The sequence below is a fragment of the Dermochelys coriacea genome, chromosome 24 (genome assembly GCF_009764565.3).
Source record: "Dermochelys coriacea isolate rDerCor1 chromosome 24, rDerCor1.pri.v4, whole genome shotgun sequence".
Taxonomy (NCBI): domain Eukaryota; kingdom Metazoa; phylum Chordata; order Testudines; family Dermochelyidae; genus Dermochelys; species Dermochelys coriacea.
In genome coordinates this window covers 16,335,288-16,361,182 of record NC_050091.1, presented here as the reverse complement: position 1 = coordinate 16,361,182, position 25,895 = coordinate 16,335,288, and the positions used below count along the sequence as shown (strand labels likewise).

The window sequence follows — 25,895 nt, the reverse complement described above, 5'->3', positions numbered from 1 at the left end:
CCCCATGTGGAATTATGTGCAGCTGTTCCCCATCCCAGAGGTGGCCGCATCTCAGTGCTGGGCAAGCTGTCCCCCGGGCAGTTACTCAGATCCTCTGCCCCAGACGCTCCGGTCTCCTGGGCTTGGTGGTGGTGTCAAGGTCTCCAGTGTGGCTTTGGTGCCTCCGGCTGGCCTTTGATGTGACCGGGTGCACCATGGGCTCTGAGACTAGGTTGCGGAGGGCAGCCCCTCTGGCTGATGGCCCCCATGCTAGAGGAGGGTTGAGGGGCAAAGCCTGCTCTAAATACTGCCCCCTGGCAACCCAGGTGTCCTGGTCTTCACTGTAACTAGGCTCCTTGATGGTTCTTGGTGTGTAGCCCCCGCTCAGGAAGAGGCCAGCAGTGGAGAACCCAGCTGTCCTGTGCTCTCTTAATTCTGGCCGAGGGGGATAGATGGGAACCCCAGTGGCCTGCCCCCCCTGGCCATGGGGAGGGGGCTGTAGCAGTGAGGAGGCGCAGCTAGAGGGCAGTGTGAACAAGGTCCTGGCTTGTTTCCTTCCTGGGGGTGGCAGGGGGTCTGAGCGTCAGTCCAGGCAGGCAGCTCACACCCCCACCTGCACCCTTTCCAGCACCTGTAGGGCATCCTTGCGCCCCATGGCAGCCAGCAGCCCGGCTAGCTGCCCCAGTGTGGCATCGGGCTGGCGGGCAGCCACCGTCTCCAGGGTGGCGCGCAGGGGGCTGCGTGTGCTGCGCAGGGAATAGGCGTAGTCAGTCCAGGTGGCTGAGAGGCCGTAGCGGGCAGCCAGGTGCCGGGTCCCGCCCCCGGCCTTGCCCTCCGGGTCCAGGAGCATGATCAGCTCCTCCAGCACATCCACTTCATCCAGCAGGTGCTGCAGCGGCACCCCCCACAGGCCTGTAGGGCACAGAGCAGGGCTGAGCTGGGACATGGGATGGGTGGGTGTAGGCATGGCTGGTGGGGGAAGGGAGCCATACCTACCTGCATGGCCAGCAGGGGGTGCTATGATGCCAGATGTCTTGTCTGCACTCTGGGGGGGAAGCAGCCGATGGGGCTCAGCCATGGGGCTGGAGGCTGGGGGGCAGAAGGAGGAGGTGAGGGTTGGGGCCCTGGATCCCCAGCCCGAGGGGAGCACTGAGCAGCTACCAGAACCCTGCCCACTGCTCATGGAGCAGAGCTTCAGCCTCCCAAGGGTTAGGCCCCCACCTGCTCCACAAGGAGCATCAGCTGAGGGGCTAGGCCCCACCTGCTGTCCAAGGAGCACTGCCCCCAGGATATGGGCTTCTAGTGCTTAGAGCAGCCCTTCCCTGGGGGTAGGCTCCTCCCACTCTTCCACGGAGCTCCTCCCAGAACAGCAGATCCCACCCTTCCCAAGGGGGCAGGCTCCTCCCACTCTTCCACGGAGCTCCTCCCAGAACAGAGCAGATCCCGCCCTTCCCAAGGGGGCAGGCTCCTCCTAGCCTCTGCCTCAGGAGTTCAAGGAAAATGGGAGTGGGGGATGGAGAGGCTGGGGTATGGGGGAGGAGCCTGATGGGCAGTGGGAGGGGCTCTCAGCAGGGGGAGGGGCTTGATGGAGCTGGGGGTCTCTTCCAGCATGGGCAGAAGGGGGGCAGTGGTGCAGGGCAGCCGTGGGGCTGGCTGGCTACTCACCCTGGTGGGGGCATAGGCCACGCTGTGTCCAGACAAGGAGGGCTAAGGCCCCAGCCAGCAGCACCAGCAGCAGCGTCAGAACAGCGACATACACACCATAGCCTGCAAGGGGGCGACAGTGGGTCACGGGGACAGCTCCTGGCTACTCTGGCCTTGGCCAGCAGGGGCCACTGTGGGCACAGGGTGGGTGGCTGTGGGGGGAGCTCCCTGGGACTCCAGACCCGGTCTGGCCCAGCAGGGGGCGCTGACAGACCCCACATACCTGCTGTGTCCCTGTAGGATTCGTGCCCTCCAGGGCACTGAGGGGTGCCAGATGTGGGGGCTGAAGCAGAGCCTGGGGCATGGCCAGAGCCCCCCGGTACCTCTGAAGGCGGAAGCCAAGTGGGGGACCTAGGGGAGGCAGAAGACTCGGCGCCGGGAGCCTGAAAGGCAGAGCCATGCAATTGGGAATGAACACATCTGACCCCCCCCCCCGCCCAAGTCTGAATAGAACCTAGGAGTCCTGGCTCCCAGACCCCCACTCTAACTGACGCGGGCTCCCCACCCCTGGCACCTACTTCTGCCGAGCTGCTGCAGTGGATGTAAGCCCGGACCTCAGGGTGACACTGGTGGTCTGGGAAGCAGCACTGGGGCTGGCACCTCCCATCCGGTCCCCGCTGCTGCCTGTGGAGCCAAGAGCAGCCTGTCAAACGGGGCAAAGAGCAGCTCCCCTCCCCCGCTGCCATGGAATGAACCCAGGTGTCCTGGGGCCCAGCCACCAGACCCCACTCCCCACCCCAGGCCCAGAGATTGATCCCAGCCATCCTAACGCCCAGCCCCTGCTCTAGCCAAGGTGGGTCCATGCCATACCCGGGGGGGCAGCACTGGGTGTCCTGCAGAGGGTTGCAGGGGCTGAGCTGGGTGCCGGGCGGGCACTGGGAACAGGGCGGACACAGCAGGAACTGCCCGTCGTTGAAGGATCCGGGGGGACACTCCTGGCTGGGAGTTGCGAAGCGGCCGCCGGTGTCCCTCATGCCGCAGTTCACGGTGAACTCCCGCCCTGGGGAGACCGTGGAGTGGGTCAGAGCCCCATGGCACAGTGCCCCACAGCACGCAGCCCAGGGTCCCCAGCTGATCATCCTCCCCACAGCACAATGCCCCCTACGGAGCCCCCTGCCCCGCTCCCTGCAGCATGGCGCCCCCCCCCTACCCTGCACCCAGGGCCCCCTGCTGACCACCCGCCCCACCCCACAGCACTCCCTACCAAGCCACCCACCCCACAGCATGGTGCCCCCTGATGAGCCCCCCACCCCGCAGCATGGTGCCCCTGCTCACCCCTCTCTGCCCCTCCCCCACTCACCACGCAGTGGGACAAGGTGTGCATAGCCGATCTCACAGGGGACGCAGGCCTGAGCCTCTTGGTGCCAATACTGCAGGTGGCTGCACTTTCTGGACAGGGAGTCCCGGGCCCTCACACAGGCGCCGGGGGGTGGCAGGAAACAGAGAAGCAGGGGCAGCAACATGGCAAGGACCGTGGGGGGGAGAGGGGAGCTGGGATGTGCTGGGACCTGGGAGAGGGGGGAATGTGGGGAGTGGAGATGTGGGGTTCACCCACAAGCCCCCCCACATCTTCCAGCTCACTCCAACCCCCCCATATTCCCGGGGCTGTAACCCCCCACATCCCAGCTACTCCCTCCCCCAGCCACTGCCCCTGCTGATACCCCCCACAGCTGACCCTGAGCCCAACCACATCCAGGTCCTTAAATCCCCATTCTCCACGCCCCCTGCCCCCAGCCAGCTGCCTGTAACCTCGCAGCTCACATCAACCCGCCCCACCTGTACCCCTTCCCCACAGGCCCCCTGGCTGCTTCAGCCCCTGCCCCACTAATCCTACCCCTACAGCCTGTACCCCTCCCCCCAGATCACCCCTTTAGTCTGTACCCCTTCCCCACAGCCACCCCACTAAACATACTCCTACAGCCTGTACCCCTCCCCCCAGCTCACCCTTTTAGTCTGTACCCCTTCCCCACACACCCTCCATAATTCCACCAGCCTGTACCCCCCCCCCCCGATCCCCTACCAGCTCCAGCTGTCCCCCAGGCTCTCACCCCTGCCTGGCGTGTGTATGGTCCTTCCTGCTGTCCCACCACATTCATCTGGGCTGGCGAGTTGCACGTGTCTGCTTCGCTGCTCACCTCTGTAAGGCGTGTGGACTCCATGGTGCTGGCCTCCCCTACCCCAGCCTGTCCCCCATTTCCCGTCTCCACTCTGCACACTTCCTGCCAGCTTGAAAAACAGCAGTCAGCTGAGGCTGATATAACTAGTCAACTCAGCACTGCCAACCGCGTGGGGATTACCCAGCCACCACCGGGGTGGAGGTGCTGGGGAACGGCTGTACGAAACACCAGACGGGATGGCACACCAGGCGCTGAGCTTCAGCCACATCTGGGGCAGGGCAGCCAAGGAACAGCCACACATAACGCCACATGGCGACCGCTTGCCTGGCATGGAGATGGAGCCAGTTCTGGGTCAGGGTAACTTGGGAACAGCCGCACAGAACACCACATGAGGAAGGCTCACCAGGTGCTGAGATGCAATTATCTTGGCCGGGGGGGGCGGGAGGGAGGGCAGCTGGGGAGCGGCCGCACGTATTGTCGCATAGGAATGGCTCACCCGGCACTGAGACCCGGCCAGCTCTGAGGTTCTTGCAGTTGATGAATCTAGACAAAATACAGGGATGTGAGTGCAGGAAAAGCCAGTGACACTAAATGGGCAGGACTGAGAATGGGTGAGATGGTTCTTCGTAGAATGAAGGTCACTGCGTGGAACGCTCTCACTACTATAATCCTGGGGCTGGTGCTGCATGGCTGTTCCCCAGCTGCCCCACCCTCAGAGGTGGCTGCATCTCAGTGTCGGGCAAGCTGTCCCTGTGTGGCGTTATGTGTGGCTGTTCCCTGGCTGCCCCTCGCCAGTGGTGGCTGCATCTCAGCATTGGGCATGCCATCCCCCTGTGGCTGGTACAGTTCCTGTGGGGGAGAAAAGCTTTTTACCATCAGCATTTGGGATGCAGTTTATGGGGCAGGTGCAAAGGGAACATTTTTTGTCTTTTGGGCCCAGTTCATTCCAAATCGCACCACTGCTTGGGAGCTGAAAAAGCCAGAAGCTTCTTTCCCCTCTTTCTGTGAATCCAGAGCAGTCGGGAGAAACCAAGAGCTACAAGTTCTGCAAAGCCACAAGGCCAGAGTTCGACAGGGGTGTAAGAATCGAAAGGCGCAGATAGTCGCCTTGTGGGAATTTCACAGATTCCCAAGTTATTCATAGCTGAAGGCCAGACCAGGTCACCTGTATGCTAGTTTTGCTCAGAATAGGTATTAGTCTAATGAGAATGGATTTAGGGTTTAGCCTCTGTGACAGGCTTGTATATTGCTGCCTGCATTCATCTCGCTTGCAATGTCGGCATTCCCGGCAAGAAGGAAAGACGTGAGTTTTGCTTTAAATCTCTGAAAACGTTTTGCAATGCGAAGGATTGTCCCACCGGAGAACTGCTCTGTGCAGGGAAGCTCGGCTGGTGGCTTAGAAGCTGAATGAAGGAAATCAAAGAAAGTCACAGGAACAATTTCCATCTGGGCTGGTTGACGTCGGACAGGGCCAGAGGCTCTCACTGAAGCCAGAGGTCCCAGGGGGTCTGCCCCAAAAGACAGATCACTACAACCTCAGTCACTCTTCAGATCAGATGGTAACTCATCAGTGTGTGTTGGTTGTTAGGAGAATGTAAAGTAAATAGGGTAGAGACTAAACAATAATAATCTTGCTTTGCTTTTAAACAGGCTAAATAAGCAAGTAAGAGAATGTAAGTGAAAGCTCCAGGCTGCCCCCCGCTCCTTTCCCCCACAGCTGGTACCCTTGAAGATAAGGGGCTAATGGAGCAAGGGGTTGCAAGGGTTACCAAGTAGCTGGAGGGCAGGGGAGGGTGTAAGGAGGAGACACAGAGTCTGCAGAAGAGTGACCGTGACCATGACCAAAAGAGGCAGTCTTATCGACCCCAGCCTCAGGACCCCCCAGAACAGAACATGACTGTGTATGGAAAGGGGAGGTACCAGGGGAGGGGCACTACCAGTATAATTATATTTGCCAAGGTCAGCGGGCGCAGCTAGGGGTCAGGAGAAGAAGGGGGTTCTATCAGCATATAGAATTGTAGTTGGAGGAGAGGAAGAGGAAAACTATCGGCATCTAGCAATAGCCCGACTGGTGTGATGGGCTTCGGAAGAAGATTGTTTGTTTAGCCACAATAAACTCATCCAATTGCCTGCAGACGGGACTCTGGACAGCTATTTTCCGGCAAAGTGGGTCTGGGAACTGAGAGGGAGGAGGGAGCTGGACCCCGCCAACATACATTTGTTTGCTTTAACTTGTAAATAACTCTCTCATTCCTAGTTAATAGATGGCTGATCCTGTAATAAACTATAGGCATCCTCTTTGGGGGAAGATCTAGGCCAGTTGTTTTCAACCTTTTTTTCATCTGCAGACCCCTAAAAAGGTTTGAATAGAGTTTGGATAGTCTGCAGCCCACAACATCTGCGGACACAGGCTGAAAACCACTGATATATAGGTCCCGTGGATCTGGGGTGAGTGGTCTTTTGGGACTGGACGCGACCTGAATGTGTCAGTGACCATTGATCACTAAGTCCAGCTTGTCTGCGTGGCAAGACAGACTGGAGAACCCAAGGGGACTGTCTGGGACTCCGTGGTGAGATGGGTGCCATGATCCAGGCGCTCTCATCTGTTACTGGATCAGGGAAATCTAATTACAGACCACACCACCAGTCTGGGGGTATCCGCTCTGCTTGTGACAATCTGTGGGAGCCACCTGGGACAGCGTGACAGTTAAACACCCACCCCAGTGTCGTAACAGACCAACTTTGTGACAAGTTTGAAGATCCGCTGCTGGGAAGTGCTAGCTAAAAGCAAAGGTTTATAATTACCCACCTCGTTAGACACCCAAACCGGGCTCATCGCGCACCCAAACAGTCCCTGCAGTCACTACATGCATTTCACCCTTACTGCAGCACGTCGTTTTAAAGGCCAAAGGTTTTGTTTCACATCTGGCTCCAGCCTATTGAAGGGCGTTTTCTTGAAGAAAGAAGAAACCCTTGGAAAATATTGTGTTTGTGCCTTGTTACCAGAACTGCCCTTGCTACTCCTGGGGGAATTCGGCACCAAAAAATTAAAAATTCTGCACACAACGTTTTAAAATTCTGCATAACACAATATAATCACACCAGTTTCAATTATTTTTGGTCATTTATTTCAAAATACCTGTCAGCAAGTATGTTTGTAACCCTACAGACAACAGAAAATATTCAGGAAATGTTTTTTGACAAATAGATTCCTTACTAGGTATATTAATACAGAACTCTGAGTAATAATGCATTTAAACTACAATACAGAACCGTATTTCCTGCACCCCTCAGAAGCAGTGCAAAGGCTTGGGGGAATCCGGGGTAACGGAGTTGCTGAGGGAGAGGGAAGTAAATTGATGGGAAGGAGCCTACGTGTGAACTTGGAGGGTTTTTCTGGGGGGGTGGGGAGGGACTGTTCAGGAGGTTCCCTCATGCAGACCCTGGCTGACCCCAAGCCTCTTCAGTCAGTCCCCATGTGTTCTTGCACCCCTATGTGTCCCTCCACCACCACTCAGACACCCACTACCCCCATCCTCAAGTGGTCCAGCACCCCTCCTCTGTCCCTTTGTGTCCCTGTACCCCTTCCCCATCCCCTCTGTCGCTTTGTGTCCCCACCCAGCCACTCCCATCCCTATGTAGCTCTGCTCCCGCACCTCACCCCATCCCCATGTGGCCCTGCACCTCCCTCCCCACTATGGCTCTGTGCCTCCACTCCCATTGAGCCCCTGTCCCAGTCTGTCCTCCCCCACTAGCCCTTGTGAGCCCCTGTCTGACCCCCCAGCACCCCACGCTGTCTGTCTCCCCATAGCCCCTGTCTTCTGGCCTGGCCTGGCAGGCACTGGGAAGAAGGCTGGCTCTTATTCTTCTCTCATTGGTGGGGAGGTGCAGCTTTGTTCTATCACCACGGCGCCCTCTGGTGGGCAAAAGGCAGAACTGCAGCAACCATGCAGCAGGACTCGTTAATTATGTGCACACGAAGCCGTGCACAATCCCCCAGGAGTCCCTTGGCAGCGCAACACGACTCCGCTGTACAAAGCATGGACGCAGAAAGGAGGAAAAGCAGCTGGCCCGGTTTTCTAACATCGCTGAAAAGGTCAAAACGCAGACGCTGATTCCGTGGTTGTGCTGCTCTACAGCTGGGGAAATAACCAGGCCCGGAGATGGGCGGCGTCCTGCTGAGCCAGAGGAAGCGCCAGGTTTGGCGGGAAGCTCGGCCGTAGCTGCAAGACAACCCATTTTACAGGAGCGAACCTCATTTCGGGAACGGAACTCAACAGGACAAATGCAAACCAAGACTCAGTTCCCCGCCTGCGCTCCCTGCCCTGCAGTAAGGCTCCCCACATCGCGCCCTGCAGCACTGTGCTCCCGACCCCACAGCATGGCCCCCCCGCCCCACTCCGTGCAGCATGGCGCGCCCCCTGTTATGCCCCCCACCCCACGGCACAGTGCCCTCTGCCAAGCCCCATGGCCCCTCCTGCCATGCCCCCCACCCCATGGCACAGCCCCCCACTCCCTGCCATGCCTCCAACCCCACAGCACGGTGCCCCAACCCTGTTCCCTGCAGCACAGCACCCCCAATGGCCCCCTGCCCCCTCCCCATGGCAATGCGCCTCCTGCTGCCAAACGACGTAACCCCTAGTTCATGCTGCAACCAGGGTGAAGGAGACAGTAGTGTGGTGGATCATGTCTAGTGTATTCCAGCTCTCATCACTACATCCCACACAGGCAGAGGGACAAAGTTCAGACCATCCCTCCCTGAGCACTGCTCCCCGGATGCCTGGGTGCTACCGACTTCACAGCTGGGGACAGGCCCCCCCAGTACAATCATGGGCTACGCTGGGTTAGACTAGCAGAATGTAAATAGAGAGGGGCCTTAGGGATCCCCAAACCCTCCCACTGGGCTCCAGCCGCCGCACTTCCACTGGGTCTATGGCAGGTTGGGGGGCTGACCTGGTGGCTGGGGAGGCTAGGGAAGGCAAGGAGCCCAGGGAGGGGTCAGAAGCGTCCATAGCGATGGTCAGGTGAGCGCTGGCGTTTCTTGCCCCGGGACCGGTCGTGGGAGCGTGAGGGGGACGGGGCTCTGGGGGAGAGAACAAAGTCAGCATGGCCATGGCCTCACCCCCCGGCCCCTAGAGCTCCTCCTGCCCCCCAGGGGGTGCTGTGTCACCCTTTCTTCCCTCCTGAGCTCCCTCTCGAGGGCACTGCCCCTCAGCCCCTATACCTCCACCCTACCATCATCATTCACCCAGCACCCCTGACCCCTGCTACCCATTCTGCCCCAGCACCCCACAACCTCATTTGTACAGCCCAGGGACTTCACTACCCTGACCCCGCAGGACCCCTGTGCCCCCCTGCTCCGGGACAGCAGCTGACTCTGCAGAGCTGCTCCCGCCCTCCAGTCACGCCCCAGGAGCCCAGGCCCCCTGACCCCACTCACCGCCGGCACCGGCTCTGCCCGTAGAGCTGCCGGCGCAGCTCTCGGGATATCGGCCGCAGGTGCATGAAGTTGCAGAACCCTCCGCGCGTGCACTCCCTGGGGGGCAGAGATCAAGGGGATGATGGTCAGCAATGGGGGCATCTTGTGGCAGCTGGTGATGCCCAGGGGGCACTGACCCTGAAGGGTTAACAGGGCTGGGGTACCTGGCGGGTACCTGCCTGAGGAGAGGGATCCACAAGGGTTAACGGGACCCGGGCACCTGGCGGGTACCGGCCCGGGGAGAGGAATCCCCAAGGCTCTCAGCTCCCTCCCTTCGTGGCCACACAGCTGCCTATTAAGTGCCACGCAGGTGCTTAGGGCTAAGGCAGGGAGAGATGCTTCTCCCCAAGGCCCAGACCTCCCCCGGCCCTGAACCTGCCGCCGCTGGGGGACAGGCGCTGCGCCCCGCCCGGACCTGCTGCGGCTGGGGGAGAGGCGCCTCTCCCCGCCAGCCCAGGTGCTGCTGTGGGGACAGAGAAATGGGGGGGTCCTCTCTCCCCATGGTAGCCCCAGGGAGCCCCACTGCACCCCAAACCCCTCCTCATCTCTAATCCCACCCCAGAGCCCACACTCCTAGCCCCCCAACCCTCTGCCCCTGCCCTGAGCCCCCTCCCACGCTCTGAATCCCTCGGCCCCACCCCACCACATGAATTTTGCTAGGTGCACCAATATGGAGGTGACCTGTCACATAAAATTCATTCTGCACATGGGTGGAAAAAATGAGAGGGAACACTGCCAAGGGTTAATGGGGTCCGGGCACTCAGTGGGTACTTGCTGGGGAGGGGAGGTACCTTCCTTGGGAGAGGTGATCCCGAGAGATTATGGGGCCTGGGCGCCCAGCAAAGGGGGATCCCTGAGGGGTTAACGAGGGCAGAGTCCCAGAGGTGCCATCCCTATGCCCGGTCACTTACCCCATCTCATACTGGCGGCAGCAGGACTCGCGAAAGTCGGTGACTGGGGACAGCTCGGCCCGCACGGCCTGGCCGTTGAACCAGCGATTGTTCAGCTCCCCCACGGCCCTCTCGGCGTCCTCCTCCCGCCGGAACTGGGGAGGAATAAGAGTCAAAAGGGCCTGCCTCTAGGGGGTGCTGGCCCTGATTTGGCCCCAGGGCGGGTACTGGCGGGCTTGGGGAGGGTGGGAGGAATGGGGCAGAGGGGCTTTCTCCTCTAGCGGGTGCTGGCCCTGATCTGGCCCCAGGGCAGGGCCTGGCTGGCTCGGGTGAGGGCGCTGGTGGTTACCTTGACATAGACATTGCCGACCAGGTGGTCCCCGAGGTTGTCACAAACGTTCATCTCCTCTATCTCCCCATACTTCTCCTCCAGCTCCGTGAAGACCTCCTGGCACAGGAACAGAATGAGCTTCATGGGGCGAATACCCAGCGACACTGCACAGAGATGGCTCGCCTGGCCCTGGGATGCAGCCATCTCTGGGGCAGGGCAGCTGGGGAACAGCTGCACAGTGATACCACATCAGGATGGCTGGCCTGATGTGAGATGCAGTCAGGATTTCTGGCTTCTATTCCCAGCTCTGGGAGGGGAGTGGAGTTTGGTGGTCGTAGAGTGGGGGGAGCTGGGAGCCAGGACTCCTGGATTCTATTCTAGCTCTGGGAGGGGAGTGGGGTCTAGCGGTTAGAGCTGGGAGGGGGAAGCCAGGACTCCTGGGTTCTAGTTTCCCCATGTTATTTCTCCACCCCACCCCACCCCCCACTGTTCCTCAAACGTTCTTGTTAACTGCTGGAAATGGCCCACCTTGCTTGTCACCATGAAAGGTTTTCTTCCTCCCACCCCCCTGCTGGTGATGGCTCATCTTAAGCGATCACTCTCCTTAGAGTAAAAAGAAAAGGAGGACTTGTGGCACCTTAGAGACTAACAAATTTATTTGAGCATAAGCTTTCATGAGCTACAGCTCACTTCCTGTAGCTCACGAAAGCTTATGCTCTAATAAATGTGTTAGTCTCTAAGGTGCCACAAGTACTCCTTTTCTTTATTCCTAGCTTGCTTTCAGTGACTTACCTCAAAGAAATTATCATAATGCTCCTGCACTTCCACATCGCTGACATGACCTGGAGGAGAGAGACACAGACTCACCCTGCTGTCGGACAACGGGCAAGCTGCATGCGGTACCCTCTGTGCCTCCTGTCACCAGGAGTGAGGGGCATCTCCAGAGGGAGGCAACGAGCTTCCTCGCAAGCAAGGCGGTGCCCAGGACCATGGACAGAGGCGCACCAGGGTATTAAGGGATGGGAAGGGCTGGGAGGCTGTGCACTTCCCCAGCCCGTGTCTCATGCAGCTGGGCCAGGAGGGGGTATCGGGTACTCACAGTGCGAGCTGTCTGCCGACTGGGCCGTGTTCTGCGGGTTCCGGTACAGATTCAGCAGGACGATGGTCTACAAATGGGAGATGGAGACACAATGAAGTGTCCGTGTTCCCCAGCTGCCCCCCGCCCAAAGATGGCCGCGTCCCAGCACCAGGTGAGCAGTCCCCATGTGGCGTTGTGTGTGGCTGTTCCCCGCCCCAGAGGTGGCAGCATCCTGATCCTCCAGACTCTGCGGCCCGGAGCCCCACTGCTAGGCTCACCTGGCTGAAAGTGGGTCTGTTGTGGAGGCGGGAACACCTGTCTCCATGCCGACAAGCCCCGATCTTAAAGTAAAAAGAGCAGTTAACCCTGGAAAAGGGCCAGAGACGTTTAGTGAGCGAGAGGCTGGTGGTGCCAGCAACCCCCAGAGTGCCTGGGACCCAGGAGTCCTGACTCCCAGCCCCCCCCGCAGCCAGGGAGAGAAGCCAGGAGTCCTGACTCCCAGCCCCCCCCGCAGCCAGGGAGAGAACCCAGGAGTCCTGACTCCCAGCCCCCCCCAACCCCCCCAGCCAGGGAGAGAACCCAGGAGTCCTGACTCCCAGCCCCCCTCCAGCCCCCCCAGCCAGGGAGAGAACCCAGGAGTCCTGACTCCCAGCCCCCCTCCAGCCCCCCCAGCCAGGGAGAGAACCCAGGAGTCCTGACTCCCAGCCCCCCCCAACCCGGGAGAGAACCCAGGAGTCCTGACTCCCAGCCCCCCCAACCCCCCAGCCAGGGAGAGAACCCAGGAGTCCTGACTCCCAGCCCCCCCCGCAGCCAGGGAGAGAACCCAGGAGTCCGGACTCCCAGCCCCCCCCCCCAGCCAGGAGAGAACCCAGGAGTCCTGACTCCCAGCCCCCCCCCCAGCCAGGGAGAGAACCCAGGAGTCCTACTCCCAGCCCCCCCCCCAGCCAGGGGAGAGAACCCAGGAGTCCTGACTCCCAGCCCCCCCCCCCAGCCAGGGAGAGAACCCAGGAGTCCTGACTCCCAGCCCCCCCGAGCCAGGGAGAGAACCCAGGAGTCCTGACTCCCAGCCCCCCCCGCAGCCGGGAGAGAACCCAGGAGTCCTGACTCCCAGCCCCCCCCGCAGCCAGGGAGAGAACCCAGGAGTCCTGACTCCCAGCCCCCCCCGCAGCCAGGGAGAGAACCCAGGAGTCCTGACTCCCAGCCCCCCCCGCAGCCAGGGAGAGAACCCAGGAGTCCCGACTCCCAGCCCCCCCGCAACCAGGGAGAGAACCCAGGAGTCCTGACTCCCAGCCCCCCCCGCAGCCAGGGAGAGAACCCAGGAGTCCTGACTCCCAGCCCCCCCCCCAGCCAGGGAGAGAACCCAGGAGTCCTGACTCCCAGCCCCCCCCCCAGCCAGGGAGAGAACCCAGGAGTCCTGACTCCCAGCCCCCCCCGCAGCCAGGGAGAGAACCCAGGAGTCCTGACTCCCAGCCCCCCCCGCCGCAGCCAGGGAGAGAACCCAGGAGTCCTGACTCCCAGCCCCCCCCGCAGCCAGGGAGAGAACCCAGGAGTCCTGACTCCCAGCCCCCTCCAGCCCCCCCAGCCAGGGAGAGAACCCAGGAGTCCTGACTCCCAGCCCCCCTCCAGCCCCCCCAGCCAGGGAGAGAACCCAGGAGTCCTGACTCCCAGCCCCCCTCCAGCCCCCCCAACCCGGGAGAGAACCCAGGAGTCCTGACTCCCAGCCCCCCCCAACCCGGGAGAGAACCCAGGAGTCCTGACTCCCAGCCCCCCCCAACCCGGGAGAGAACCCAGGAGTCCTGACTCCCAGCCCCCCCCAACCCCCCCAGCCAGGGAGAGAACCCAGGAGTCCTGACTCCCAGCCCCCCTCCAGCCCCCCCAGCCAGGGAGAGAACCCAGGAGTCCTGACTCCCAGCCCCCCCCGCAGCCAGGGAGAGAACCCAGGAGTCCTGACTCCCAGCCCCCCCCCAGCCAGGGAGAGAACCCAGGAGTCCTGACTCCCAGCCCCCCCCCCCAGCCAGGGAGAGAACCCAGGAGTCCTGACTCCCAGCCCCCCCCGCAGCCAGGGAGAGAACCCAGGAGTCCTGACTCCCAGCCCCCCCCCCGCAGCCAGGGAGAGAACCCAGGAGTCCTGACTCCCAGCCCCCCCCCGCAGCCAGGGAGAGAACCCAGGAGTCCTGACCCCAGCCCCCCCCCCCGCAGCCAGGGAGAGAACCCCGGAGTCCTGACTCCCAGCCCCCCCCCGCAGCCAGGGAGAGCACCCAGGAGTCCTGACTCCCAGCCCCCCCCAACCCCCCCAGCCAGGGAGAGAACCCAGGAGTCCTGACTCCCAGCCCCCCCAACCCCCCAGCCAGGGAGAGAACCCAGGAGTCCTGACCCCAGCCCCCCCCCCCAGCCAGGGAGAGAACCCAGGAGTCCTGACTCCCAGCCCCCCCCCAGCCAGGGAGAGAACCCAGGAGTCCTGACTCCCAGCCCCCCAACCCCCCAGCCAGGGAGAGAACCCAGAAGTCCTGACTCCCAGCCCCCCCCCCAGCCAGGGAGAGAACCCAGGAGTCCTGACTCCCAGCCCCCCCCCCCCAGCCAGGGAGAGAACCCAGGAGTCCTGACTCCCAGCCCCCCCCCCCCAGCAGGGAGAGAACCCAGGAGTCCTGACTCCCAAGCCCCCCCCCCCCCAGCCAGGGAGAGAACCCAGGAGTCCTGACTCCCAGCCCCCCCCCCCCCCGCCAGGGAGAGAACCCAGGAGTCCTGACTCCCCGCCCCCCCCCCCCCAGCCAGGGAGAGAACCCAGGAGTCCTGACTCCCAGCCCCCCCCCCCCAGCCAGGGAGAGAACCCAGGAGTCCTGACTCCCAGCCCCGCCCCCCCCCATCCAGGGAGAGAACCCAGGAGTCCTGACTCCCAGCCCCCCCCCCCCCCAGCCAGGGAGAGAACCCAGGAGTCCTGACTCCCAGCCCCCCCCCCCCCAGCCAGGGAGAGAACCCAGGAGTCCTGACTCCCAGCCCCCCCCCCCCCAGCCAGGGAGAGAACCCAGGAGTCCTGACTCCCAGCCCCCCCCCCCCCCAGCCAGGGAGAGAACCCAGGAGTCCTGACTCCCAGCCCCCCCCCCCCCAGCCAGGGAGAGAACCCAGGAGTCCTGACTCCCAGCCCCCCCCCCCAGCCAGGGAGAGAACCCAGGAGTCCTGACTCCCAGCCCCCCCCCCCCACCAGGGGAGAGAACCCAGGAGTCCTGACTCCCAGCCCCCCCCCGCAGCCAGGGAGAGAACCCAGGAGTCCTGACTCCCCGCCCCCCCCGCAGCCAGGGAGAGAACCCAGGAGTCCTGACTCCCAGCCCCCCCCGCAGCCAGGGAGAGAACCCAGGAGTCCTGACTCCAGCCCCCCCCCACCCCCCCCAGCCAGGGAGAGAACCCAGGAGTCCTGACTCCCAGCCCCCCCCAACCCCCCAGCCAGGGAGAGAACCCAGGAGTCCTGACTCCCAGCCCCCCCCAACCCCCCAGCCAGGGAGAGAACCCCGGAGTCCTGACTCCCAGCCCCCCCCCGCAGCCAGGGAGAGAACCCAGGAGTCCTGACTCCCAGCCCCCCCCGCAGCCAGGGAGAGAACCCAGGAGTCCTGACTCCCAGCCCCCCCCGCAGCCAGGGAGAGAACCCAGGAGTCCTGACTCCCAGCCCCCCCCCGCAGCCAGGGAGAGAACCCAGGAGTCCTGACTCCCAGCCCCCCTCGCAGCCAGGGAGAGAACCCAGGAGTCCTGACTCCCAGCCCCCCCCGCAGCCAGGGAGAGAACCCAGGAGTCCTGACTCCCAGCCCCCCTCCAGCCCCCCCAGCCAGGGAGAGAACCCAGGAGTCCTGACTCCCAGCCCCCCCCAACCCCCCCCAGCCAGGGAGAGAACCCAGGAGTCCTGACTCCCAGCCCCCCCCCCCCAGCCAGGGAGAGAACCCAGGAGTCCTGACTCCCAGCCCCCCCCCCAGCCAGGGAGAGAACCCAGGAGTCCTGACTCCCAGCCCCCCCCGCAGCCAGGGAGAGAACCCAGGAGTCCTGACTCCCAGCCCCCCCCCGCAGCCAGGGAGAGAACCCAGGAGTCCTGACTCCCAGCCCCCCCCGCAGCCAGGGAGAGAACCCAGGAGTCCTGACTCCCAGCCCCCCCCCCCAGCCAGGGAGAGAACCCAGGAGTCCTGACTCCCAGCCCCCCCCCCCCAGCCAGGGAGAGAACCCAGGAGTCCTGACTCCCAGCCCCCCTCCAGCCCCCCCAGCCAGGGAGAGAACCCAGGAGTCCTGACTCCCAGCTCCCCCAACCAGGGAGAGAACCCAGGAGTCCTGACTCCCAGCCCCCCCCAACCCCCCCAGCCAGGGAGAGAACCCAGGAGTCCTGACTCCCAGCCCCCCCCAACCCCCCCAGCCAGGGAGAGAACCCAGGAGTCCTGACTCCCAGCCCCCCCCAACCCCCCCAGCCAGGGAGAGAACCCAGGAGTCCTGACTCCCAGCCCCCCCCACCCCCCCCAGCCAGGGAGAGAACCCAGGAGTCCTGACTCCCAGCCCCCCACCCAGCCAGGGAGAGAACCCAGGAGTCCTGACTCCCAGCCCCCCCCGCAGCCAGGGAGAGAACCCAGGAGTCCTGACTCCCAGCCCCCCCCGCAGCCAGGGAGAGAACCCAGGAGTCCTGACTCCCAGCCCCCCCCGCAGCCAGGGAGAGAACCCAGGAGTCCTGACTCCCAGCCCCCCTCCAGCCCCCCCAGCCAGGGAGAGAACCCAGGAGTCCTGACTCCCAGCCCCCCCCACCCCCCCCCAGCCAGGGAGAGAACCCAGGAGTCCTGACTCCCAGCCCCCCCCCCCAGCCAGGGAGAGAACCCAGGAGTCCTGACTCCCAGCCCCCCCCCCCAGCCAGGGAGAGAACCCAGGAGTCCTGACTCCCAGCCCCCCCCGCAGCCAGGGAGAGAACCCAGGAGTCCTGACTCCCAGCCCCCCCCCCCAGCCAGGGAGAGAACCCAGGAGTCCTGGTCATCTGACCTTTGCCCCCTCCCCCCACTCACTTGTCTTTCTCGGTGCCGAAGATGGAGGCCAGATACTCGGCCATCTTCCCTCTTCCAGCCGCCCCGGGGCACGCTGGGAATTGTAGTCCCCACCCTATAGGCCCCGGACTGACTGGGCGGTTTGGCTTGTACTGAGCATGCTCGGTCCGGATGCGCATGCTCAGTAACACCTGCTGAAGCCGCTGCCCTCGCTCTGCCCTTCCTTGGAGTGGGGAGGATGGGCAGGGTCTGGGGCGGAATCTGGGTGGGGGGGTGAAGCAGCTGGAGGCAGGGGCAGGAGGGGGGGAACAGGACCCGGGGGTTCAGGTTAGGGATGAGGTGCTGCCAGAGGGTGGCAGGGGGCAAAGCCCTGGCACGGGGGGAGGGGCACCCTGCTGGGTTTGCAAAAATAGGGTGCAAGCATTTTTTAAAAAATTTCCCTTCTCCCAGGCAAGCACGTCCCAGCACCCGCTGCCCAGGGCTGTGCTGTGCAAGGCGCCCCGGCTGCCCGGCCACCCGCCCCAAGGCATGGTTCTTGTGGTGACAAGTCGGGGGGATGTGGCCCTCCCGGCTCCTCCGGCTGAGACACCCTGTCACAGTGTTTCAAGCCACATGAAAATGGTTTTGTTGCAGCCCATGTGCCTGGGTCCTCACACCACTATGGGTAGCACACCCTGGGACTGCATACATCCCCCCTGTAATGTCAGGAAGGTGAGGGAGACAATGCTGAGTCTGGAAGTTCAGCTCTCCTGAGAACGTGTAACCCTGACAGACCCCAGTTATCGACAGGTGGGATCGAACCTGGAGCCTCTACAAATGAGCTAAAAGCCACCTGCCTTTTATCTAAGGCTGTAGAGCAGACTCATTTTCTCTCACTCTCTCTGTAAGTCAGGGGTTCTCAAACTGGGGATCAGGACCCCTCAGGGGGTCGCGAGGTTATTACATGGGGGTCGCAAGCTGTCAGCCTCCACCCCAAGCCCTGTTTTGCCTCCTGCATTTATAATGTTAAATATATAAAAATGTGGTTTTAATTTATAAGGGGGAGTTGCATTCAGAGGCTTGCTGTGTGAAAGGGGTCACCAGTACAAAAGTTTGAGAATCAGTGCTCAAAGTGGTCTCAGTGCCACTAGATGGGACAGAACAGCACACCCAGGAGGTGTGTGGGTTACACATGTACAGCAGTACCGCAGAGTTACAGACATCGCGGGAAGTTATCTTTGAAAACTCATGGCAATCAGGGGAGATCCCAGACGACTGGAAAAAGGCTAATATAGTGCCCATCTTTAAAAAAAAAAGGAAGAAGGAGGATCCTGGGAACTACAGGCCAGTCAGCTTTACCTCTGTCCCTGGAAAACTCATGGAGCAGGTCCTCAAGGAATCAATTCTGAAGCACTTAGAGAAGAGGAAAATGATCAGGAACAGTTAGCATGGATATACCAAGGGCAAGTCATGCCTGACTAATCTAATTGCCTTCTGTGACGAGATAACTGGCTACGTGGATGAGGGGAAAGCAGTGGACATGTTATTCCTTGACTTTAGCAAAGCTTTTGACACGGTCTCCTTTTTTCTTGCCAGCAAGTTAAAGAAGTATGAACTGGATGAATGGACTGTAAGGTGGATAGAAAGCGGCTAGATGGTTGGGCTCCACAGGTAGTGATCAATGGCTCCATGTTTAGTTGACAGCCGGTATCAAGTGGAGTGCCCCAAGGGTCGGTCTTGAGGCCAGTTTTGTTCAATATCTTCATTAATGATCTGGAGAATGGCGTGGATTGCATCTTGCATCAGTTTGCAGATGACACTAAACTGGGAGAAGTAGATACTCTGGAGGGTAGGGATAGGATACAGAGAGACCTAGACAAATTCGAGGATTGGGCCAAAAGAAATCTGATGAGGCTGAACAAGGACAAGTGCAGAGTCCTGCACTTAGGACGGAAGAATCCCATGCACCGCTACAGACTAGGGACCTAGGCAGGCTAGGCAGCAGTTCTGCAGAAAAGGACCTAGGGGTTACAGTGGACGAGAAGCTGGATATGAGTCAACAGTGTGCCCTTGTTGCCAAGAAGGCTAATGGCATTTTGGGCTTTATAAGTAGGGGCATTGCCAGCAGATCGAGGGATGTGATCGTTCCCCTCTATTTGACATTGGTGAGGCCTCATCTGGAGTACTGTGTCCAGGTTTGGGCCCCACACGAAAAGAAGGATGTGAAAAAATTGGAGAGTCCAGCAGAGGGCAACGAAAATGATTAGGGGACTGGAACATATGACTTATGAGAAGAGGCTGAGGGAACTGGGATTGTTTAGTCTGCAGAAGAGAAGAATGAGGGGGGATTTGATAGCTGCTTTCAACTACCTGAAAGGGCGTTTCAAAGAGGATGGATCTAGACTGTTCTCAGTGGTAGCAGATGACAGAACAAGGAGTAATGGTCTCAAGTTGCAGTGGGGGAGGTTTAGTTTGGATATTAGGAAAAACTTTTTCACTAGGAGGGTGGTGAATCACTGGAATGGGTTACCTAGGGAGATGGTGGAATCTCCTTCTCCTAAAGCTCCTAAGAGCTTTTTAAGGTCAGGCTTGACAAAGCCCTGGCTGGGATGATTTAGTTGGGGATTGGTCCTGCTTTGAGCAGGGGGTTGGACTAGATGGCCTCCTGAGGTCCCTTCCAACCCTGATATTCTATGATTTAAGGGAGGGGTTCATAACTCTGGTTCTTTCAAAAGTTTACAACTGAACATTGGCTTAATGCAGCTCTGAAACTTTACTATGCAGAAGTAATCATCTTCATTTAAATGAAACAAGAACAGGCAGTTTCCTTACCTTGTTAAGTCTTTTTTTAAACTTGGCATTTATTTTTTAGTAATTTGCGTTTAACACAGCTGCTGCCGGATTGTGTACTGCTGGTTCCCACTGAGGTGTGTGGTTGACCGGTCAGTTCCTAACTCTGAGGTTCGACTGTAGTAAAAGGGCAGGTTTACATCACATGTGGGCAGTGAACAGGCTGAGGCTGAGATCAAAGAGGAATCTTCACAGTTAAAGCCCAAATTTTCCCTCTTGAGCTCAATCCTAACCCACAGCCGGCAGCCCGCTGCTATCCCAGCCGTCTGCTCCACACCTAACAGCTCTGCCAGTGCCCCTCACTCCAGATCCACAGTCCCCTGCTATCCCAGTCCTGGGGTCCATCCTCCCCCACCAACTTTACTGGAGGCCCTCAATCCTGACCCACAGCCCTCTGTTGTCCAGCCCTCATTCCCCCCACAGCTCTGCCAGTGCCCCCCCGAAGCCTGACTGAGCACCGTCTCCACTTGTTTCAGAGGCTGGAGTCCTGCTCTAACCCTGTGCCATAGACGGGGGATGTGGGGCAACACTGAGCCACAGGAATGTTGAGGCCTGTCGCTGACAGGGTCTCACTGCACCCCCCACCCTGACCCCAGCCAAGGCCATCACAGAGTGGGCTGGGGGCCAGCTGTGAGCGCTGGGCTCTGGGGCTGGCAGGGAATGCAGAAGAGGGATTTGTGGGGGAGGATGGTGTGTGGAGCTTGAGGGAGGTGGGTCACAGAAGGGCAGATCTGACAGGGGAGCTGAGGGCATGTTTGGGGAGATGGGTACCTGTGAGGGTACAGCAATGGTTGGGTTTTGCCAGCAGGTGGCGATAACGCTCTGTCTGCAGAGCCCAGCTGGGTGCAAAGAGAAGCCAGGGAGAACTCTGCAAAGATGGGGGTGTGTTAGTCTAGGGGAGTGAGAACAGGTGTGAGGGCCCAGAGGAGCCTGGTTTTGAAGCAGAGAGAAGAAAACAGGATTTTAGAACCAGAACAGGCTGGACTGTTCTGAGAGACAGAGCACTGGGGTTTCATTCCTGAAACTTTCAAGGGGTGTGTCAGGGTTTCCTCATAACTCTGAACTCTAGGGTACAGATGTGGGGACCCACATGAAAGACCCCCTAAGCTTATTCTTACCAGCTTAGGTTAAAACTTCCCCAAGGCACAAATTCCTTTCTTGCCTTGGGACCGCTGCCACCATGTCAGGGTTCCCTCCCCACTCTGAACTCTAAGGTACAGACGTGGGGACCTGCATGAAAGACCCCCTAACCTTATTCTTAGCAGCTTAGGTTAAAACTTCGCCAAGGCACAGATTCCTTTCTTGCCTTGTGATCGCTGCCACCACCAAGTGATTTAACAAACAATCGGGGAAGGGACTACTTGGAGTCCTGTTCCCCCAAAATGTTCCCCCAAGCCTACACCCCCTTTCCTGGGGAAGGCTTGAGCATATATCTTCACCAATTGGTTACAAAGGGACTACGGACCCAAACCCCTGGGTCTTAGAACAATGGAAAAATCAGTCAGGTTCTTAAAAAGAAGGATTTTATTTAAAGAGAAAAAGGTAAAAGAATCACCTCTGTAAAGTTAGGCTGGTAGTTAACCTTACAGAGTAGCAGAAAATTCAAAGAGCACAGAGGAACCCCATCTAGCCTTAGTTTCAAAGTTACAACAAAACAGGGATAAACCTCCCTCAGCAAAGGGAAAATTCACAAGTTGAGAAAACAAAGGTAAACTAATACGCCTTCCCTGACTGTTGCTTACAAGTCTGAAAGATGAGAAGCTTGTTTAGAAAGATTAGGAGAACATGGATTGATGTCTGGTCCCTCTTAGTCCCAAGAGCGAACGGCCACAGAAACAAAGAACCCAAAAACAAAACCTCTCCCCACCACCAGATTTGAAAGTATTTTTTGTCCCCATTGGTTCCTTTGGTCAGGTGTCAACCAGGTTACTTGTGCTTCTTAACCCTTTACAGGTAAGGAGGAATGTAGGTTACCCCTATGGTTATGACAGAGTGTCTGGTGACTTTCCTTTAACCACCTCCAGGATCCATTTGGTGCCCATGGAGCAGAGAGATTTCTGTGAAAGCCCTCAGCCCTGCAAACCAGTCGGGATATGCAGGGTCCCGGTGCAGAGAGAGCCTGTGCCAACTAGATCACAAACACCGACTGGACGGAGTACCAGCTATTGTGTTCCCACTTACTTTTGTTGCACCAACAGTCCCTTCCCTGCAGGGAAACTCTCGTCTCAGGGCAGCATCAGACACTACAAGCAGGTGACCTGGCAGGAGCCTAGGGATTGCAGGCCTGGGTCAGCCCAGGGAGTCTGGGGGTAGGGGTTGGTGTCTGAGGCACTGCTGGGGGAGCCTCAGACGTGGGTTTGGGGTTATTTCCTTGTTTCACCCCCTGGCAGGTGACGAGGTCTGTTTGTTTGCAGGAAGCTCCTTTGCTTTTCACATCGCTAGTCTGATGCTTCCTTATCTTCCCTGGAAAGACAAACCAAGGGCATTTCTAGCTGGGATAGGTGGTTAAGAGGAGGGGTCAGGGCTGGGTGGGAAGATAGTCCCAGAGTGAGCAATGGGGCCAGTTGTTCTGTGGGCCATTGGGTAGCAGGTACAGTTGAGGGTTGGACTCCCCTGCCCCGGGATGGAGTTTACATAGAATATCAGGGTTGGAAGGGACCTTAGGAGGTCATCTAGTCCAACCCCCTGCTCAAAGCAGGATCAACACCAACTAAATCATCCCAGCCAGGGCTTTGTCAAACCTGACCTTGAAAACCTCTAAGGAAGGAGATTCCACCACCTCCCTAGGTAACCCATTCCAGTGATTCACCACCCTCTTAGTGAAAAAGTTTTTCCTAATATCCAACCTAAACTGCCTCCACTGCAACTTGAGACCATTGCTTCTTGTTCTGTCATCTGCCACCACTGAGAACAGTCTAGATCCATCCTCTTTGGAACCCCCTTTCAGGTAGTTGAAATCAGCTATCAAATCCCCCCTCATTCTTCTCTTCTGCAGACTAAACAATCCCAGTTCCCTCAGCCTCTTCTCATAAGTCATATGTTCCAGTCCCCTAATCATTTTCGTTGCCCTCCGCTGGACTCTCCAATTTTTTCACATCCTTCTTGTAGTGTGGGGCCCAAACCTGGACACAATACTCCAGTTGAGGCCTCACCAATGTCAAATAGAGGGGAACGATCACATCCCTCGATCTGCTGGCAATGCCCCTACTTATAAAGCCCAAAATGCCGTTAGCCTTCTTGGCAACAAGGGCACACTGTTGACTCATATCCAGCTTCTCGTCCACTGTAACCCCTAGGTCCTTTTCTGCAGAACTGCTGCCTAGCCATTCGGTCCCTAGTATGTAGCGGTGCATGGGATTCTTCCATCCTAAGTGCAGGACTCTGCACTTGTCCTTGTTGAACCTCCTCAGATTTCTTTTGGCCCAATCCTCTAATTTATCTCGGTCTCTCTGTAGGCTATCCCTACCCTCTAGCGTATCTACCTCTCCTCCCAGTTTAGTGTCATCTGCAAACTTGCTGAGGGTGCAATCCACGCCATTCTCCAGATCATTAATGAAGATACTGACAAAACTGGCCCCAGGACCGACCCTTGGGGCACTCCGCTTGATACTGGCTGCCAACTAGACATGGAGCCATTGATCACTATCCATTGAGCCCAATGATCTAGCCAGCTTTCTATCCACCTTATAGTCCATTCATCAAGCCCATACTTCTTGAACTTGCTGGCAAGAATACTGTAGGAGACTGTATCAAAAGCTTTGCTAAAGTCAAGGAGTAACATGTCCACTGCTTTCCCTAATTCACAGAACCAGTTATCTCGTCATAGAGAGCAATTAGATTAGTCAGGCATGTCTTGCGCTTGGTGAATCCATGCTGACTGTTCCTGATCACTTTCCTCTCCTCTAACTGCTTCAAAATCGATTCCTTGAGGACCTCCTCCATGAGTTTTCCAGGGACTGAGGTGAGGCTGACTGGCCTGTAGTTCCCAGGATCCTCCGTCTTCCCTTTTTAAAGATGGGCACTACATTAGCCTTTTTCCAGTCATCCGGGACCTCCCCCGATCGCCATGAGTTTTCAAAGATTATGGCCAATGGCTCTGCAATCACATCCGCCAACTCCTTTAGCACTCTTGGATGCAGCGCATCCGGCCCCATGGACTTGTGCTCGTTTTTTTCTAAATAGTCCCGAACCACTTCTTTCTCCACAGGGGACTGGTCACCTCCTCCCCATGCTGTGCTACCCAGTGCAGTAGTCTGGGAGCTGACCTTGTTTGTGACGACAGAGGCAAAAAAAGCATTGCGTACATTAGCTTTTTCCATATCCTCTGTCACTAGGCCCTGATCTACACTAGGCGTTGAGGTCAAATTTAGCAGCGTTAAATCGATGTAACCCTGCACCCGTCCACATGACGAAGCCCTTTTTTGACTTAAAGGGCTCTTAAAATCAGTTTCCTTACTCCACCCCCGACAAGGGGATTAGCGCTGAAATCGGTTTTGCTGGGTCGAATTTGGGGTACCGTGGACGCAATTAGATGGTATTGGCCTCCGGGAGCTATCCCAGAGTGCTCCATTGTGACCGCTCTGGACAGCACTCTCAACTCAGATGCACTGACCAGGTAGATAGGAAAAGGCCCGTGAACTTTTGAATTTCAGTTTCCTGTTTGGCCAGTGTGGCAAACTGCAGGTGACCATGAAGAGCTCATCAGCAGAGGTGACCGTGATGGAGTTCCAGAATCGCAAAAGAGCTCCAGCATGGACCGAATGGGAAGTACGGCATCTGATCGCTGTATGGGGAGAGGAATCCTTGCTATCAGAACTACGTTCCAGTTTTCAAAATGCCAAAACATTTGTGAAAATCTCCCAGGGCATGAAGGACAGAGGCCATAACAGGGACCTGAAGCAGTGCCGTGTGAAACTTAAGGAGCTGAGGCAAGCCTACCAGAAAACCAGAGAGGCAAACAAGTGGAGAAACCGGTTTTCCTGACAGCCAGGAACTGTTTCTCACCCTGGACCTGGAGCCAGTACACCCTGAACCCACCCAAGGCTGCCTCCCGGATCCACCAGGGGGAGAAGAGACCTCTGGTGAGTGTAGCTTTTAAAATACTATACAAGGTTTAAAAGCCAGCATATTTAATGATTAATTTGCCCTGGCATTTGTGGCTCTCCTGGATATACTCCCAAAGCCTTCGCAAAAGGTTTCTGGGGAGGGCAGCCTTATTCTATCCACCATGGTAGGACACTTTACCACTCCAGGCCAGTAGCATGTACTGGGGAATCATTGTAGAACAAAGCATTGCCGTGTATGTTTGCTGGTGTTCAAACAACATCCGTGCTTTATCTCTCTGTATTATCCTCAGGAGAGTGATATCATTCATGGTCACCTGGTTGAAATAGGGTGCTTTTCTTAAGGGGACATTCAGAGGTGCCCGTTCCTGCTGGGCTGTTTGCCTATGGCTGAACAGAAATGTTCCCTGCTGTTAGTCACACGGTGGGGGGAGGCAAAATGCGACCTTGTAACGAAAGCACATGTGCTATGTATATAAAGTTAACAGCAAGGTTTACTGTGAGAGAGTGAACCCATTGTTCTATAAAATGTGTCTTTTCAAATACCACTGTCCCTTTTTTTTTCTCCACCAGCTGTATGTGTTTCAAGGATCACAGGATCTTCTCCTTCCCAGAGGCTAGGGAAGATTAGAAGGCGAAAAAAACGCACTCACGATGAAATGTTCTCTGAGCTCATGCTGTCCTCCCACACTGATAGAGCACAGACGAATGCATGGAGACAGACAATGTCAGAGTGCAGGAAAGCACAAAATGACTGGGAGGAGAGGTGGTGGGCTGAAGAGGGGTCTGAAGTTGAAAGATGGCGGCAGCGTGATGAGAGGAGGCAGGATTCAATGCTGAGGCTGCTGGAGGATCAAACTAATATGCTCCAGTGTATGGTTGAGCTGCAGGAAAGGCAGCAGGAGCACAGACCGCCGCTACAGCCCCTGTGTAACCAACCACCCTCCTCCCCAAGTTCTATAGCCTCCTCACCCAGATGCCCAAGAACGCGGTGGGGGGGCCTCCGGCCACGCAGCCACTCCACCTCAGAGGATTGCCCAAGTAACAGAAGGCTGGCATTCAATAAGTTTTAAACTTTTAAAGTGCTGCGTGGCCTTGTCCTTCCCTCCTCCACTACCCCTCCTGGGCTACCTTGGTAATTATCCCCCTATTAGTGTGATGAATTAATAAAGAATGCATGAATGTGAAGCAACAATGACTTTATTGCCTCTGCAAGTGGTGATTGAAGGGAGGTGGGGAGGGTGGCTAGCTTACAGGGAAGTAGAGTGAACCAAGGGGCGGGGGGTTTTATCAAGGAGAAACAAACAGAACTTTCACACCGTAGCCTGGCCAGTCATGAAACTGGTTTTCAAAGCTTCTCTGATGTGCACCATACCCTCCTGTGCTCTTCTAACCGCCCTGGTGTCTGGCTGTGCGTAACCAGCAGCC

At 58.2% G+C, this 25,895-nt stretch overlaps 2 protein-coding genes across 7 annotated transcripts; both read right to left on the bottom strand.

The window, feature by feature from the left end:
• Nucleotides 1-38: 38 nt before the first annotated feature.
• IGFLR1 (IGF like family receptor 1) lies at nucleotides 39-3,930 on the bottom strand. Of its 2 annotated transcripts, XM_038382635.2 has the most exons (8): nucleotides 3,732-3,930; nucleotides 2,984-3,191; nucleotides 2,494-2,683; nucleotides 2,202-2,307; nucleotides 1,907-2,066; nucleotides 1,645-1,746; nucleotides 976-1,068; nucleotides 39-891 (listed from the first exon to the last, which is right to left on the bottom strand). In XM_038382635.2, the coding sequence occupies exons 1-8, from the start codon at nucleotides 3,840-3,842 to the stop codon at nucleotides 581-583; spliced, it is 1,281 nt and encodes a 426-aa protein (XP_038238563.1). In that variant the 5' UTR covers nucleotides 3,843-3,930; the 3' UTR covers nucleotides 39-580. The 2 variants fall into 2 exon arrangements, with proteins under 2 accessions (XP_038238563.1, XP_043357920.1); XM_043501985.1 differs by lacking the exon at nucleotides 1,645-1,746 and having other exon boundaries at nucleotides 3,732-3,908.
• Nucleotides 3,931-7,584: 3,654 nt separating this feature from the next.
• U2AF1L4 (U2 small nuclear RNA auxiliary factor 1 like 4) lies at nucleotides 7,585-16,681 on the bottom strand. 5 transcript variants are annotated; one of them, XM_038382845.2, is made up of 9 exons: nucleotides 16,597-16,681; nucleotides 11,857-11,944; nucleotides 11,600-11,666; nucleotides 11,293-11,342; nucleotides 10,519-10,617; nucleotides 10,191-10,324; nucleotides 9,241-9,336; nucleotides 8,754-8,883; nucleotides 7,887-8,023 (listed from the first exon to the last, which is right to left on the bottom strand). In XM_038382845.2, the coding sequence occupies exons 1-8, from the start codon at nucleotides 16,638-16,640 to the stop codon at nucleotides 8,799-8,801; spliced, it is 663 nt and encodes a 220-aa protein (XP_038238773.1). In that variant the 5' UTR covers nucleotides 16,641-16,681; the 3' UTR covers nucleotides 7,887-8,023; nucleotides 8,754-8,798. The 5 variants fall into 5 exon arrangements, with proteins under 5 accessions (XP_043357922.1, XP_038238771.1, XP_038238773.1 ...); XM_038382843.2 differs by lacking the exon at nucleotides 8,754-8,883 and having other exon boundaries at nucleotides 7,586-8,023; XM_043501988.1 differs by lacking the exon at nucleotides 7,887-8,023 and having other exon boundaries at nucleotides 8,478-8,883.
• Nucleotides 16,682-25,895: the final 9,214 nt, after the last annotated feature.

Bases quoted from the DNA above. Each gene is read 5' to 3' on its own strand.
- IGFLR1 (XM_038382635.2), bottom strand. From the start codon at position 3,842: ATGGAGTCCACACGCCTTACAGAGGTGAGCAGCGAAGCAGACACGTGC. The intron at 2,067-2,201 runs GTAGGTGCCAGG...TCTGCCTTTCAG, and splicing joins ACTGCAGCAGCTCGGCAGAA to GCTCCCGGCGCCGAGTCTTC. The intron at 1,069-1,644 runs GTGAGTAGCCAG...TCTGCCCCCCAG, and splicing joins TGGCCTATGCCCCCACCAGG to CCTCCAGCCCCATGGCTGAG.
- U2AF1L4 (XM_038382843.2), bottom strand. From the start codon at position 16,640: ATGGCCGAGTATCTGGCCTCCATCTTCGGCACCGAGAAAGACAA. The intron at 11,945-16,596 runs GTGAGTGGGGGG...GCCCTTTTCCAG, and splicing joins TTCGGCACCGAGAAAGACAA to GGTTAACTGCTCTTTTTACT. The intron at 11,343-11,599 runs GTGAGTACCCGA...TCTCTCCTCCAG, and splicing joins GTCGGCAGACAGCTCGCACT to GTCATGTCAGCGATGTGGAA.